Source organism: Diceros bicornis, chromosome 38, assembly GCF_020826845.1.
Source record: "Diceros bicornis minor isolate mBicDic1 chromosome 38, mDicBic1.mat.cur, whole genome shotgun sequence".
Lineage (NCBI taxonomy): Eukaryota > Metazoa > Chordata > Mammalia > Perissodactyla > Rhinocerotidae > Diceros > Diceros bicornis.
In genome coordinates, this window is record NC_080777.1 from 26,428,438 (window position 1) to 26,442,057 (window position 13,620).

The 13,620-nt window shown below is 31.4% G+C and overlaps 1 protein-coding gene across 5 annotated transcripts in view; it reads right to left on the minus strand.

Annotated features, from left to right (window-relative positions):
- DENND1B (DENN domain containing 1B) overlaps positions 1-13,620 on the minus strand; it is a 251,133-nt gene that overhangs the window by 95,642 nt on the left and 141,871 nt on the right. For 4 of the 5 annotated variants that reach the window (XM_058533740.1, XM_058533738.1, XM_058533737.1 and 1 more), the window contains 2 exons: positions 10,182-10,227; positions 4,748-4,849 (listed from right to left, as the gene is read on the minus strand). In XM_058533740.1, the coding sequence (XP_058389723.1) occupies positions 4,748-4,849; positions 10,182-10,227 (148 nt within the window). The remainder of the gene's footprint in view (positions 1-4,747; positions 4,850-10,181; positions 10,228-13,620) is intronic. The other variant, XM_058533739.1, reaches the window with a different exon arrangement.

Here is a 13,620-nt window from a genome sequence, read left to right on the forward strand (position 1 = left end):
AAAAGATAAAAGAAATGCAATTATATTTCCCTTCAATCATTCACTGAAGGCCTACTATTTACGAAGCACTGCAGCAAGGCTGCGTGGCGGGGGCAACGCGCACCTAGATGCCTGAATTCTAACAGCTAGAGACTGAGGGAGGGAGCACAGCTCCATCTCTCCAGGGGCACACTGAAAGCAGTGTTTGTCTCCTTAAGTCTACTCAAGTAAACCAAAAAAATATTCACCAAATTACTCTAGAACCAGAATGAAATTGTGTTATCTTCCTAACCTGGCCACTCTAGAAATTTGCTGGGAACTTCATTTATTGATAAATAGGATAAGGATTACAGCAGAACTGTGGCAAACCTGGAACGAATATAATATTCTCTGGGGCCTTTTTTTTCCTTTATAACATATATTATGACAATTTAACATATTAAACCTTCATGTTAGATTAGAGGAAACAGCCAATGAATTAAATATATCTATTGACTCTCTGCACAGTTGTTAAGAGTTAAATTTGTTTATATACTTAATTTTAAAAAAAAACTGACAAAAAATTCTCTAAAAAAGCTAATTCTTTTCCAAACTTGTTTCTAAATTAATTCACTTGAATGTAGATATCTCAAAATTTTATTTCAAGTCAGAGTTTTGGGAGGTTTTCTCTAGTTCTTTGTGCTTTTAATGATTATTGGTGATTTGGAGCAAGTTGTCTTTTCTTTTCATATCACAATAAAACCATTAACTTACTCCTTCGTGTGATACTTGAAAGCCTCGCTGTAAGATACACGGTATTTTAGATGACTCCATTTTATAATAAGGTCTTTTCAATGTTTTAGTAATTCAATATGCTTCGTACCAAATGTAGCTATCCTATAACATACCGTAGTAGTCTACAGTGAATTGGAGAATAACTCTTAAGTGTACATATTTTCTACACACTATCATAATAGAAAATCATTTTTCAATAGTATTACACATAAGATGAAAATCAGTTTTTAAAACAGTACTGCCAATCCTAACTTAAATCAAATTGGTCATACTGATATTTCTTTACAAGAGTAGAATGGAGAGTAACTCACTACACTGCGTATCATGTTTACAGAGGGACTGTGGTCTAGTGTTTGGGGCATAAATCTGAGGATCAACCCACAGGAGCTAAAGCTTTAGAAACACCATGAACAGTAAATTTTCTGTGCCTTCACCTTCTTATCTAAAAGAGGGATAAGTATATTAACCTGTCTCAGAGGATATTATTTCTTACAATCTAATGAGTTAAAATTATTTAAAGACAGTTAAGCAATATAGGCCAAAGTTCACTTTCCTAGTAACGAATATATTCTAACGCACGCAACTTTTTCAGATGTCAATTCCAACCTGCTTTCATCTATAAGAGTTAGTTTATAATTGTTTTAACAGTATTCAAATGAAGCCAGATCTCCTAAATCTCATTCTAATTATAATGAGCTTAATTTTCCAACAAGTGGGCTATTCTATTTATTTTTTAAATAGCAACAATTCTCCAAATTACTTTTAAAGTTGATAAAAATTAAAATGAGCAGCAATATCTTAGAAATACAACATTTTAAATTACTATAAAATTGAAACTAAATTTGTGTATACATTTGAAATGGGAGGGTCTCAATAGTGTGTTTTCTTAAAATGAATGTATTTGAAATTTCAAATATCATATTTAATCCAACTGGTTCTTTTTTCCTCACAGTTAAAAACATACTGCAATAAAACTAACTTCAACTGATGTTGGTACATAGCCCTAAAACTTACTTTCTTACTTTAAAACACTACAACTACATATGTTTGAAGGTTTCTGTATTTGGCATAGCCACTTAAAAAATAAAATCACAATGTATTCATAGACAAAAACTACAAAAGTGTATTTTAACGGATCTACTGCTTTTAAAAGTTATTCCACGTAATAATCAATATTGTTAAAATCACTCCCAATAAAATTTGTGTTTTTTTCTTTTTATGATCCAAATCTATAGTGAAATGATGGAATCGAAAAACAAGTGTTCTTGTCAGAAGACAGGAAGAGAGTTTTTCCCCCTCCCTTAAGGAAAACAAAGGATTCCTGAAAGCTTTGCCCTGATTTATTTTTCCAATTTTAAATACCTTAAGAGTAGCGGAACTGCTACTGGCATGGTAGTATTTCTAACAGTCAATAAATCTAAAATATTATGTGTGAATATTGGAATGAAGCCATTAAGAAGATTACAGCATGCAACACAGCAGAGGGTCCACAGGAAAAAAGAACTAGTAATTCAGGACAACTGTGACCACTGACCTCTGAACAGCCAAGACCACTGGTCAAGCTGACACAGTAATAGAGTGCACATGCACAAAAAGTCCTGTAGCCTGTATGTGTAATTTAAATGCTTCGGTGCATGATTTTAAGAGGCCCCCACTTAAATATCAGTTAATTTATTAAATAATAAAACAATACCAATAGAAATATTTTTCAGGCTTCAAATATATTTTATTAATTCAAATTACAAAAAAATTCAGTAAGATTATTTGTGATTTTAACGTCTTATTTAAAACATCTACAATTATAGAATGATGAAAAAGCTAAATTTATTAGAGATGGGTTAAACAAGCAACCACCTCAAATATTTTTAGAAAATGACTCACACTTTACATCTCACACTTCAATAGTCGTAGCTCCAGCTCAGAGCTATTTACATTTATTCATGTTTCAAATTTGTCTAAAGTCTGTGTCCCTTAATTTCAAGCATATGTATAGTTATATCTACACCACCCTGCAGTCTTCCTTTTTATGAATTTTTTTACTATTTCAGTTATGTTTAGTTAACTGTTGCTTATAAGTAAATAGTGAGATAGTCTCTCCTTGTCATTTTATATATTTAGGCTTTTATATTTTGTAAATACTAACTTCTTCATATATTTATAAATAAATGTTTTAATATCAAACTAATTCTACTAGGAAAGTAATATTCCTCAATTTAAAAAAGAATCACCCATCAAAAAAATTACTATTAAAGATCGTTTTTCTTAAAGAAAGAGTCAGCTATCATTGAAGCTGACTATAAAAATTTTAATATGACACAAAAAAGCTAATTTCTTTCTCTTTTTTCTTCCTCTTTTTTTTTAAATAAACAATCCTTTCTCCTTAGGGTATTAACAGTGGAAATATATGCACATAAGGAGAATATTTTTAAAAGTTTGGACTTTATTTTCATAATTATTTCTCTATCCAATAAAGAATACTTTGATGGATTTCTATATGAATAATTCTAATCATTTCTAGCAGCTTCTGCAAAATTTTTATAATGAGGCAATCTGGTTATAATGAGCTAAAAAGATAATATAATTCTTCACTGGCCTGGCTTTGGATTTGTTCATACATAGCATAAATTTTACTACAGTAAGATAAAGTAGTTCGATTCAATTTGCTTCAAGGTCAGCAAGTAGTTTAGTTTATTTATAGGCATAAATAATCTGAGTCTGACTTTAAAATCATATTTTTTCTATCACTAGCCATAAAAACAATCAAGGCTAGTATTACCATATTTTTCGAGTTTGAGATTTTTAAATTCACTTTTTCAAACTCCCTAATAATAATTTCAAAGTACTTGCAATATTACAGAAAAATATATTCTGAAGGCTTTTTATTCCCATATTTTAACATCCCTGAAAAAAATGCATTTTTTTAAAGGGAAGTTATTTAACTTAGAACTATATTATCAAGATATTTTTAAATAGCCATTAAAATATATACAGAAATAGTACTAGTCTACATTTTTGCCCTGTTCTAAGGAACACGAAGGCCAAAAAATGCACTTTTGGAGACTGTTTAACATGAAATACAGAATATATCCTATTATAAGCTGCAGACACACACAAGCACACACACACACAAACCCTCTGCAAGATCAAAGACCAGAAGAGAACTGGCACTTAATTTATCAGCCTTTACAGACAAAAGACAGTTTTCGTCATTTCAAAAGAATCAGATGCCTTTTATGACAAACTGGGTTTGCAGTTTAATTTACAAATAGAATTCTAAGTAAGCAGTCTTTGCTCTGCCAAAGCCAGTGACAAACAGTGTAGGTTTTCATTCTTGCAGCCCTCAGCAGGATAGAAAAGATTAAAATAAAACTGAAATAATTTAGAGAAAACAAATAAATGTTTCAGAAAGTTGTGGGAGATCAAAGCCAGAATTTTCTGACCCCAACTGTATAAGCATTTCTTATTATATTGACCAGTGCCATCAGATCATTAATTAAAAGGAAAAGCGCTGGCAGGTGGCAAGGAAGCAAAAGCCGATAATTGGCCCCCTTCTTCTTGCCTTCAAAAACTCTCTCATTCTTTTGCAAGACATGCCACCAGGCAGACAGAAATGCCTACTTTGTAATATAATGATTAAGATGAGATGAAGAGACTTACGTTTAAAGAAACTCTGCCTAATGAATGCATCTAGCATTTTAATTATGATCCTACTTTTACGATAAGGAATATGACGTTCCATTCCACATCTCCTCAACTGCCAAAAGGTAAAAATATTAAATATAGAATCTCCATTGATTCCTTTCGCACCCCATGCACATATTCAACCCTTTTATTTCAGATAGAAAAAGTGGGAAAAATAACTCTTGGTAATTTAAGGGTCCAGGAGAAAACATATATATATATATATATATATACACACACACACACACACACACACACACACACACACACACACACACATATATGTTCACCACAAAATATCCTTCAGACTTACCACATCACTCGGTAGGTTGTTCAAGTCATTAAACGGTGATTCTAAAGTGTTTGTGTCAACATTTAACATAACCACATCTTCCAATGATTTATTTTTCACTCTCTGTTTAAAAAACACAATTATAAATAAACGTCTTAGTATATTTTCCTTCCAAAATTACAATGAGCTTAGAAATGTAGAGAAAATTATCTTAATGCATTAGCCTTGGGCAAAGAAAAAAGGAAAATGCTACATTATAAAAGAATATAAACAACTTTGCCCTATGAAAAAGAAAATTAATTTACAACTGTTCAAAAAGATTGGGTAAAAATGCTTAAAATAGAATGTTTGCTAATCTAAACATAATGATTTAGTTTGGAGATACTGAATATAATTTTACTACCAAAGAGATATTACAACAGAGACTCACAAAACAGGCACAGCTACATTCAACTGTAAAAACTGATATCCTTTAAATTTTATCAATTATATTTCAATCCTATGATAAAGGAACTTGTGGTCAGTTCTATACCTGTTTTTAGCATAAATCATATTGCAGGGCTAACATAAACCAATAACTATGACTACAGTAGTAAATTAAGTTTTAAATTAATAAATATTTTCTCTATATTTCAATATCAATTTGGTGTAAACTGATGATGAAGACAAAGTTGAATAAGGAAAAATGACAGAGAGGGCAGTAATATGGAATTCATTGCTAGTAATATTTATCACATGAATTTCAATATAAAGATCAAATTTAACAGCCTATCAGATTAACTATTTGACTTATTGGTCTTATTTGTTTGATAGCTTAGTGAAATGGTCAAATTATCTCAATATGTGAACAAATGATAAATTAGAATTTCATCAAATTTTTCATCCATAAAGAAAGGAAATAATTGTGGCTTATGGTTCCTATTTAAATTAATATGTATCCTTAAACAAATCATATAATTCTATTAGTTTTATTTAAATGACAGCAAATAGTATTATTCCTTAATGCAAATAAGGTGCTCACTAATGAAATATATCAATCCACTCAGAATTCCATACCCACATAGGTCAACTAGCAATAGATCAATTAATTTCAGTGTAGTATTTTTAAAGTGACATTGTAGAATAACAGCCATTTTTGAGAATTAAATACCTTAAATTTTAAATTAGCCAAACCAATTTTTTGTTTCAAGTTGATCAAGACTGAAATTTCTCTGATTCATTTAGAATTTCAAATCTCTGCATATAAAGTAGAACATAAGAAATGGTAATCTAGAGTAGGGAGTTTTTACGTGTTAAGAAGGCCATAATGTCTATGTGGAATACGGATTCTCAGGGGGACACATGACTCTCAAAATCTTGTAAAAGACATAATTATTCTAAAGTAAGACTCAGAAGATGGCTGTTTCTAAGAAATGAAGAGAGAATCACTTATAACAGTGATACTACTGCCAAAACATTTATAAATAAACTTATTTCCTTTCCTTTCCATGTGTGTATATATATGTAAAAAAGGTTTACATACATAAATAAGTGGTTATCTATGAATTAACTACAGCAGAGCTATAAAAATAACCTATTTTGTAAGCAAAAATATATTTATATTAATGGCATTTGTGTGGAAAAAGTATGACAATTTTATTTCCATCTTCAACTCTAAGTTGTACTTTTAACAGAAACTGTAAAGATAATTGAGAAACCTCAAGTATTTTTTATGGAATAAAATGAGTTCATCTAAATAGCCTAGGATAATGGCTATGTGACCCCAAAATATTTTGTGATGACACTAACACTAAACTCTGAACGAAAGTAATTCATATTAATATGAATGTACACTTTTTTCAAAGTTGCTGTTAGTTTTAAAAAGTCTGATAATAGCTAATATTAAATTTTGTTCAAGGGGCCACTCAATAAGAATGGAGAATGTAGTCATTTCAATAAAACACTACGCTGACATACCCTAAAATGAGAACATTCTACAAAAGCAAAAAGGGAAAAAATAGTATGTAATTTAAATCTTTTTAAAAAAATTTGGATTAATGTCAGTATTTTATCTATGTTTTCTCTCTGAATCAGGCTTTAGCTATTTTTTTTTTCTAAATAAGAGTGGAAAGTCATATGGCATATAAAATGGTACCACTTTCTCTGCCTCATATTTTTATATCTCATAAAATTCATATACTGGTTAGGATGGGGAAAGAGAAAATATGAAAAGAGAATTTGCCTTTTTCTTCAAAACTAAGAAAATAATATTAGGACACGGACTGACAGTCTTATTAAGCCCAACTGTAAGGTGTTAAAGGTGCTGAGTCTCTCTCACATCCTCTACACATAGACCTTCCATGCAACCCGACTACAAATGTACGTCGTGAACACTGATGCAAGGAAATGACACGAGGGCAGCAATCACATGAGCTTGTGAAACTGAGTCAACGTTTTATTTAGAATTCTCTGTATATTAAAACAAATAATATAAGCCTCACATTTGTAGTCTCTACTAATTTATTCCTAATCATCTACAGGCTTTAGTCTGCTTTGAGTTCATCCCTAAAGTCTAGTTTTCAGGTAGAATGAAGTGTCATTATCCTTTATTTTGGAAGCAAATTTTCATTTTAAAAAGAGACCGCTAGGCATCTTCTACTCATGATTACATAAAAATAATTAAAAGAAAGATTTAAAAGGACATTTATTTCATGTCTTTGAACAATTATGTTTAGAAGTATTTGTAAAACTGATAAAATGAGTTGAAACTATCTTGAATGAGAGAGAATAAGAGAATATTTTGATTCTTTGTTAAAAAAAAAAGTTAGTTGTAATCGCAGCCAAACAAAATGTAAGAAATTACTCAGTGCAGTCTCACATATAAAATATGTAAATAGATATAGCTATATTTTAATTATAATATCATTTATATAAAATTAAAAAGTACAAAGGTCAAAATTTTAGTGAAAAAATCTACCTAATAACGACATACCAAGAATGGAATTGCAGGATGTGTCTCATCTTGTAATAGATTAAGGAGAAAGCTACTAAATGGTACCCAACTGGTTTAAAGACATCCCTGAATTTCCTATTATACTTTCTCATTCACTATTACACCAAATAAAGCTGACTATTAAGACAGTTTCATAAGTCCAGAGTATAAAAGGCACAGAGATTTCAGCTAATCTAATCATACTCTAAACATTTTCATTTAATGATAAGAGCCAATTTAAAGTTAGAATGGACTGTTTCTCTAAGACAATAATTTAAGGAGTTAATAATTCTTAAATTTGCTCCTTTACAAAAGTACTGATTTTCTCTATAAGTGTCCAATAAATACATGACAAATTTAATTGAATATATAAAACATGTGTTTTCCTTCTACAATATTTTGCAAAAGCTAAATCATTTGTTTTAAAAGTTGATACAGAATCATTACACAAAAAAACAATATAACATCAACAGGTACAATCAACAACTTTAAATATTTTTCATCTGTTAAATAAATACATTGTAAAAATTACATATTCTATTAGATACATTAAATAAGGAGAGACACGTGCACTAATATCAAAAGTAAATTTGATGACTTTTTTGAAACCATACCAATCAACCATGGTTAGATCTTGTATAAAGTCAAACTACTCATGAATAAAATGCCAGTCACACATTCCACAATCTAATAACAGATTAAACACCTATTCATCCACGTTTTATGTTATACAATTTGTCCTTTCACTCCAAGCACCCTGGCACACAAGAACAAGTTTTCTAAAAATTAACAAAATATAAAGGGTCAGGGGCCAGCCCCGTGGCTTATCGGTTAAGTGCGCGCGCTCCGCTACTGGCGGCCCAGGTTCGGATCCCGGGCGCGCACCGACACACCACTTGTCCGGCCACGCTGAGGCGGCGTCCCACATACAGCAACGAGAAGGATGTGCAACTATGACATACAACTATCTACTGGGGCTTTGGGGAGAAAAAGGGGGAAAAAAAAAAGGACGAGGATTGGCAATAGATGTTAGCTCAGGGCCAGTCTTCCTCAGCAAAAAGAGGAGGATTGGCATGGATGTTAGCTCAGGGCTGATCTTCCTCACCAAAAACAAAAAAAAATAAAAAAAGGGTCATAATGTTATCCAACCCAGACTTCAAAATTAAAAATAAATGAAACCTACTAAACAAATTCATTAAAATGTATCCTTTATTAATGGTTAAATAAAAAATGTTGCCCTAGCATTCTGCAAAAAGAAAAAATGACCAAAACCAGAGCACATGCAGAATTCCATAATTCAGGATTCCTATAAGAGCATGACTCTCTCCATACATGATCCTCAGGAGTTTTAAAATAATCAACAGGATCTTCCTTGATCAGCACAGTGAGGACTGATGGTATATACAGTGACAATAACTAATGAGAAAACCAAATCTAGGGAGCTGGCCCAGTGGTATAGTGGTTAGGTTCTCAAGCTCTGCTTTGGCAGCCTGGGATTTGCAGGTTCGAATCCTAGGCGTGGACCTAGGCACTACCCATCAAGCCATGCTGTGGCAGCATCCCACATACAAAATACAGAAAGACTGGCAACAGATGTTAGCTCAGGGCCAATCTTCCTCACAAAAAAACAAAAAAAAAGAAAGAAAGAAAGAAAAGAAAACCAAATCTAACATTTAGGTTGCTCATTGGAAACCAGATTAAAGTACAATATTCACAACCAGCAAAAATAGAAATTTATTTGAATAAGACTGAAATCAGCCAGCATAATGATGCCATGCAACTGATGTAAGTCTTTTGTTTTGATCCCAGCCTTTCTTTATTTTTTTAGGAGCTAATCTTATAAGAAGTCCTCTCTGGAAATCTCACCGATTTCAAGTTCAATGTGTCTAAAGTTCAAGATTTTTCACTATAGTGACGATTCTAGAGACAAAAATCATTTTGGAATGAGGTGATGACAGTGCAAAACATTACTACATTTTAAATCCCCAATAGGACTGAAAATTTAAAAAAAAAATTTTAAGCTATATTCTAATTTAAAAGTTCATGAATAGTGTATTAAAACCACATTTTGAAAAAGCACACTGATAAACTGGATCATAATGAAGTTTGCAAAATAAAAACATTTTCCCTTTATGACTCATAATTACATAAATTCTAACTTTCAAAATACAGGTCTGAAAAAGAAATAGGTATAAAAGATCCCAAGTGCCGTAAAGAAAGTGGTTCATGAAGGACTAGAGTCTTTAGTATTTAAAACTTACCATATAATTTCGACCAATATAACCTATTTTCATGGGTTTCATGCCATTGAAGATGGTCATTTAGCAGACTAATTAAAATGAAATTTTCTCAACAGTACCTTTTTGAAAATGATCATGTAAGTATACTCTAAACATGAAATTAGTCACTGCCTTGTACTAAACACAACTGTTTTTTATTTTCATGAATAAATTTATCATTATCTCATGTCTGAAAGGTACTCACCTCTATGAGGCTGGAGTGTATTCCAATCAGGTATGGCATTGGGGCACTAAATTAAAAATATATATGTACATATTCATACAGTTCATTAAAACTGAAACAATAATATAAGTAATTCAGACTGCTTAAAAAATTAAATTTATTAAATGTGCAGTTCTAACATAGCATTATAGATATTTAAAATTATTCAATATATAAAATTCAAATTTAATCTTAGAGGCTACTAATATACTCAAATCAAGGGTGATTTATATAAAACTCACAAAATCGTTTATAATTAAATCAAAAGTTGTAATGTCTAAAAAAAACTTGTTTTTATTTAAGAAGACTATTAGGGTCTAGGCCATAGTCTGAGTTGAATCTTTTCCATATACTTCATATCAAATATAACCTAAATAATCATCAAATTTATTCACATTTCTTTTGCACACCTTTTTTATTGCAATTAGATTCTTATTTCTGTGATCTCCTTAATATATCATCATTGTTTCATATCTACTATGTCACCAACATTTTTTGAACCAGCAAGTCACCAAATATTTACTGAGACCCACTATGCGCCAGGTGCTGTTTGGGCACTAGAACTTCAAAGTTCCTCCCTTTGTGATCATTCTGTTTCTGTGCTATCCTTCTGCTCATGTACCTTGTCCCTTCTTTAAATTTTATACATTCATATTTATCCCACTTTCACTTTTATTAATAAAATAATTTTAATAAATTTAAAAATATTCAAATAAGTTTAAGAACAATATTGAATCAATTAATTTAACACATAATATCTGGAGCATACCAGGTGCCAGGACCTGGGCTAGAGGATTGGGTACAATAATAAACACGGTAGAATAAATTCCCTTGTGGATTTTATAATCTAGTAGAGAACATAGATATTAAACAGTTTCTATAATACATAAAATCAGACTTACTAGTAATTTCAAAAATTTCTCATGAAATACAAGAAGAAAATTATTCAACTTGACATTTCAAAATTAAAATATTATTTAACAAGAAACCATGAGAATGGACAGATGTCTACAAAGGTGAGAGAAGATATGCAAATAAATAGCTATTTAAAAATAAAATGTTTTTTGACATTTCTTTTATAGACATCTTTGTGTTATATTTAACACAAACCTTTTCTCATAATGAAAACAGATAATCTTTCTCAAAGGGTTTGCATAATTTTCCAAACATCATTGTCATTATTGGAACAGAGCTGTCCAAGCTCTTGTGAATCTACTTTGTTACTGAGAACCAGTCATGGATACAACTAGCAGGCACCTTGACAGATCACAGTGTTCAAAGTCACCTCATATGGTTTCAAACTCATTTAAAGATGGCTAACGACTAACATATATATCTAGAATTCACAAAAAAATAAGAACGGTTGAAGTTCTTATTTTACTCCTCATCAGCCCGTTCATTACCTCCTACTGTACTAGATTCTAATGCCCAGTTGGCTTTGCCTTTTGTAGCTTTGTTCCTTTTTATTTTTTATTTTATTTTTATGCAACAGACCATCTGGAACTGATTGATATTCTGGATACTTCATTTGACTGAAAGTTGAGAACTATTTATAGGCCTTGATATCCTTAAGACCTAACATTTTCTGCCTTCAAAAGGAAACAGGAGGAATAAACGTGGACTGTTTCACTTTTGCTTAAATAAGGGAAGGCTGGTTACTTCCCTAGTTTAAGTTCTCATCTCTGGAATCCCTTCTGAGACTCCATAGAAGACATAAAATATATGTCACTAACTATTCTGGGCTCCCATGACTGGGTTCAGGCAACTTTCATAAAACAGGGTAGGCAAATCCCAAGATTTTAAATTTATCAAGCCACATCCAAAATAGTATAAAATTATTAAAGTTACTGTGCAAACTTCCAATTTGCCCCAGGTTAGGTTATGCTACCCACCAGATGTATAATATAGAAAGTCCATGGAATCTCAAATTTCAAAGCACATTTTAATAAAATGAGTGCTAATCAAAATATTTAAGCCTTCTAAAAATAATTATTATGTCCATTTTACAGATGTTGGAGGAAGACTGAGTGGATCAGATTTCAAAAAAATCAGAGCCAAAAGTACTAACAAACCTATTAAAGTCCTATGAAACACATCTAAGATAACACTTTCAAAACTTGATGAAAACTAGTTATCTCTTGAAATATAAACTGTTTATACTGTTTAGAAATTGCTTAGAATAAAAATTCAATACAGATTTCCTATGCAGAACTTAATAATAAAGTAACTTGAAACTTTTTCTATGGGATCACTGGGTATCTCTATGTGTTTTTATCTCACTAATTTCTAACAAAATTCATAACATACAGATGTTAAAACTGCCAACATTTTTAATCTAGAGCATAATTTCCTAAAATAATTATGATGTTTTGCAGAATATAGATTTAATTGAATAGTTGTTTCTTTCCCATGAAAACTGGATTGTGTACATCCTAATATTATTAAAGTCAGCCAAATCTCATGAAAAGTAATTTTGCAACCCTAGCTGAAATCTCCTAATTAGATTAGGGTGTTAATAAGTCAGGAAGAGATCCTTGGCAACAGAGATGTTTTATCATCCATGTGCAAAACTGTCCTAGATCTTTCTGTCAATGAAGTTATTTCGCAAAGATAGAATACAGAAGGCTCTATTACGACTGCTTCTTCTTTTTGGTAGCAATTAATCTTTACTCAAAAATAATTACTATGTAATAGCCTTTTTTTCTTTTTAGGTTTTCTTACACAGACCACCCATGGGTTAGACTGTAACAACAGTCTATTAACTTAGGGTAGTCTAAACAACCTAATTTTCCATTTATTTTTTTTTTAATTATTTTCTTAGAAGCTAAATCTGCTCCTTTCATGGAAAGAAGAATCAGACAGCCCAAATAAAAAAGTGACAACTATTCTTGAACAAATAATGAAGGATTATAATTTTACTGGTACTAGAGTCACACCACCTCCTAGGTGTTTAAGAATTCAGATAAGAGTGAATGGTAACATCACAGACTTGCCACATTAAAGTACTCTTTTTTTTTTTTTGTAGTTAAGAACATCTAACATGAGATCTGCCCTCTTAACAAATTTTTAAGTCTACAATACAGTATTGTTAACTATAGGCACAATGCTGTACAGCAGATCTCTAGAACTTAAACATCTTGTATAACTGAAACCTTATACCCACTAAATAGAAACTCCTCATTTTCCCCTTATACTAGTAGATTAAGGGAATAATGCAGATGGTGGCACTTCCTCCCAGGAGCCTGCCCTATCCTACCAGGCAGTGTAGGCCTCTTCTTCCTAGGTCTTCCCAGCCATATTTCTTTTATATGCCTCTGATATAAACCTTACAGTATTGCAGTATTACTCTGTGCTTGTGTGTGTGTGCATGTGTGTGTGTGTGTGTGTGCACTCAGTGCATATGCACATGTGTATGTACGTG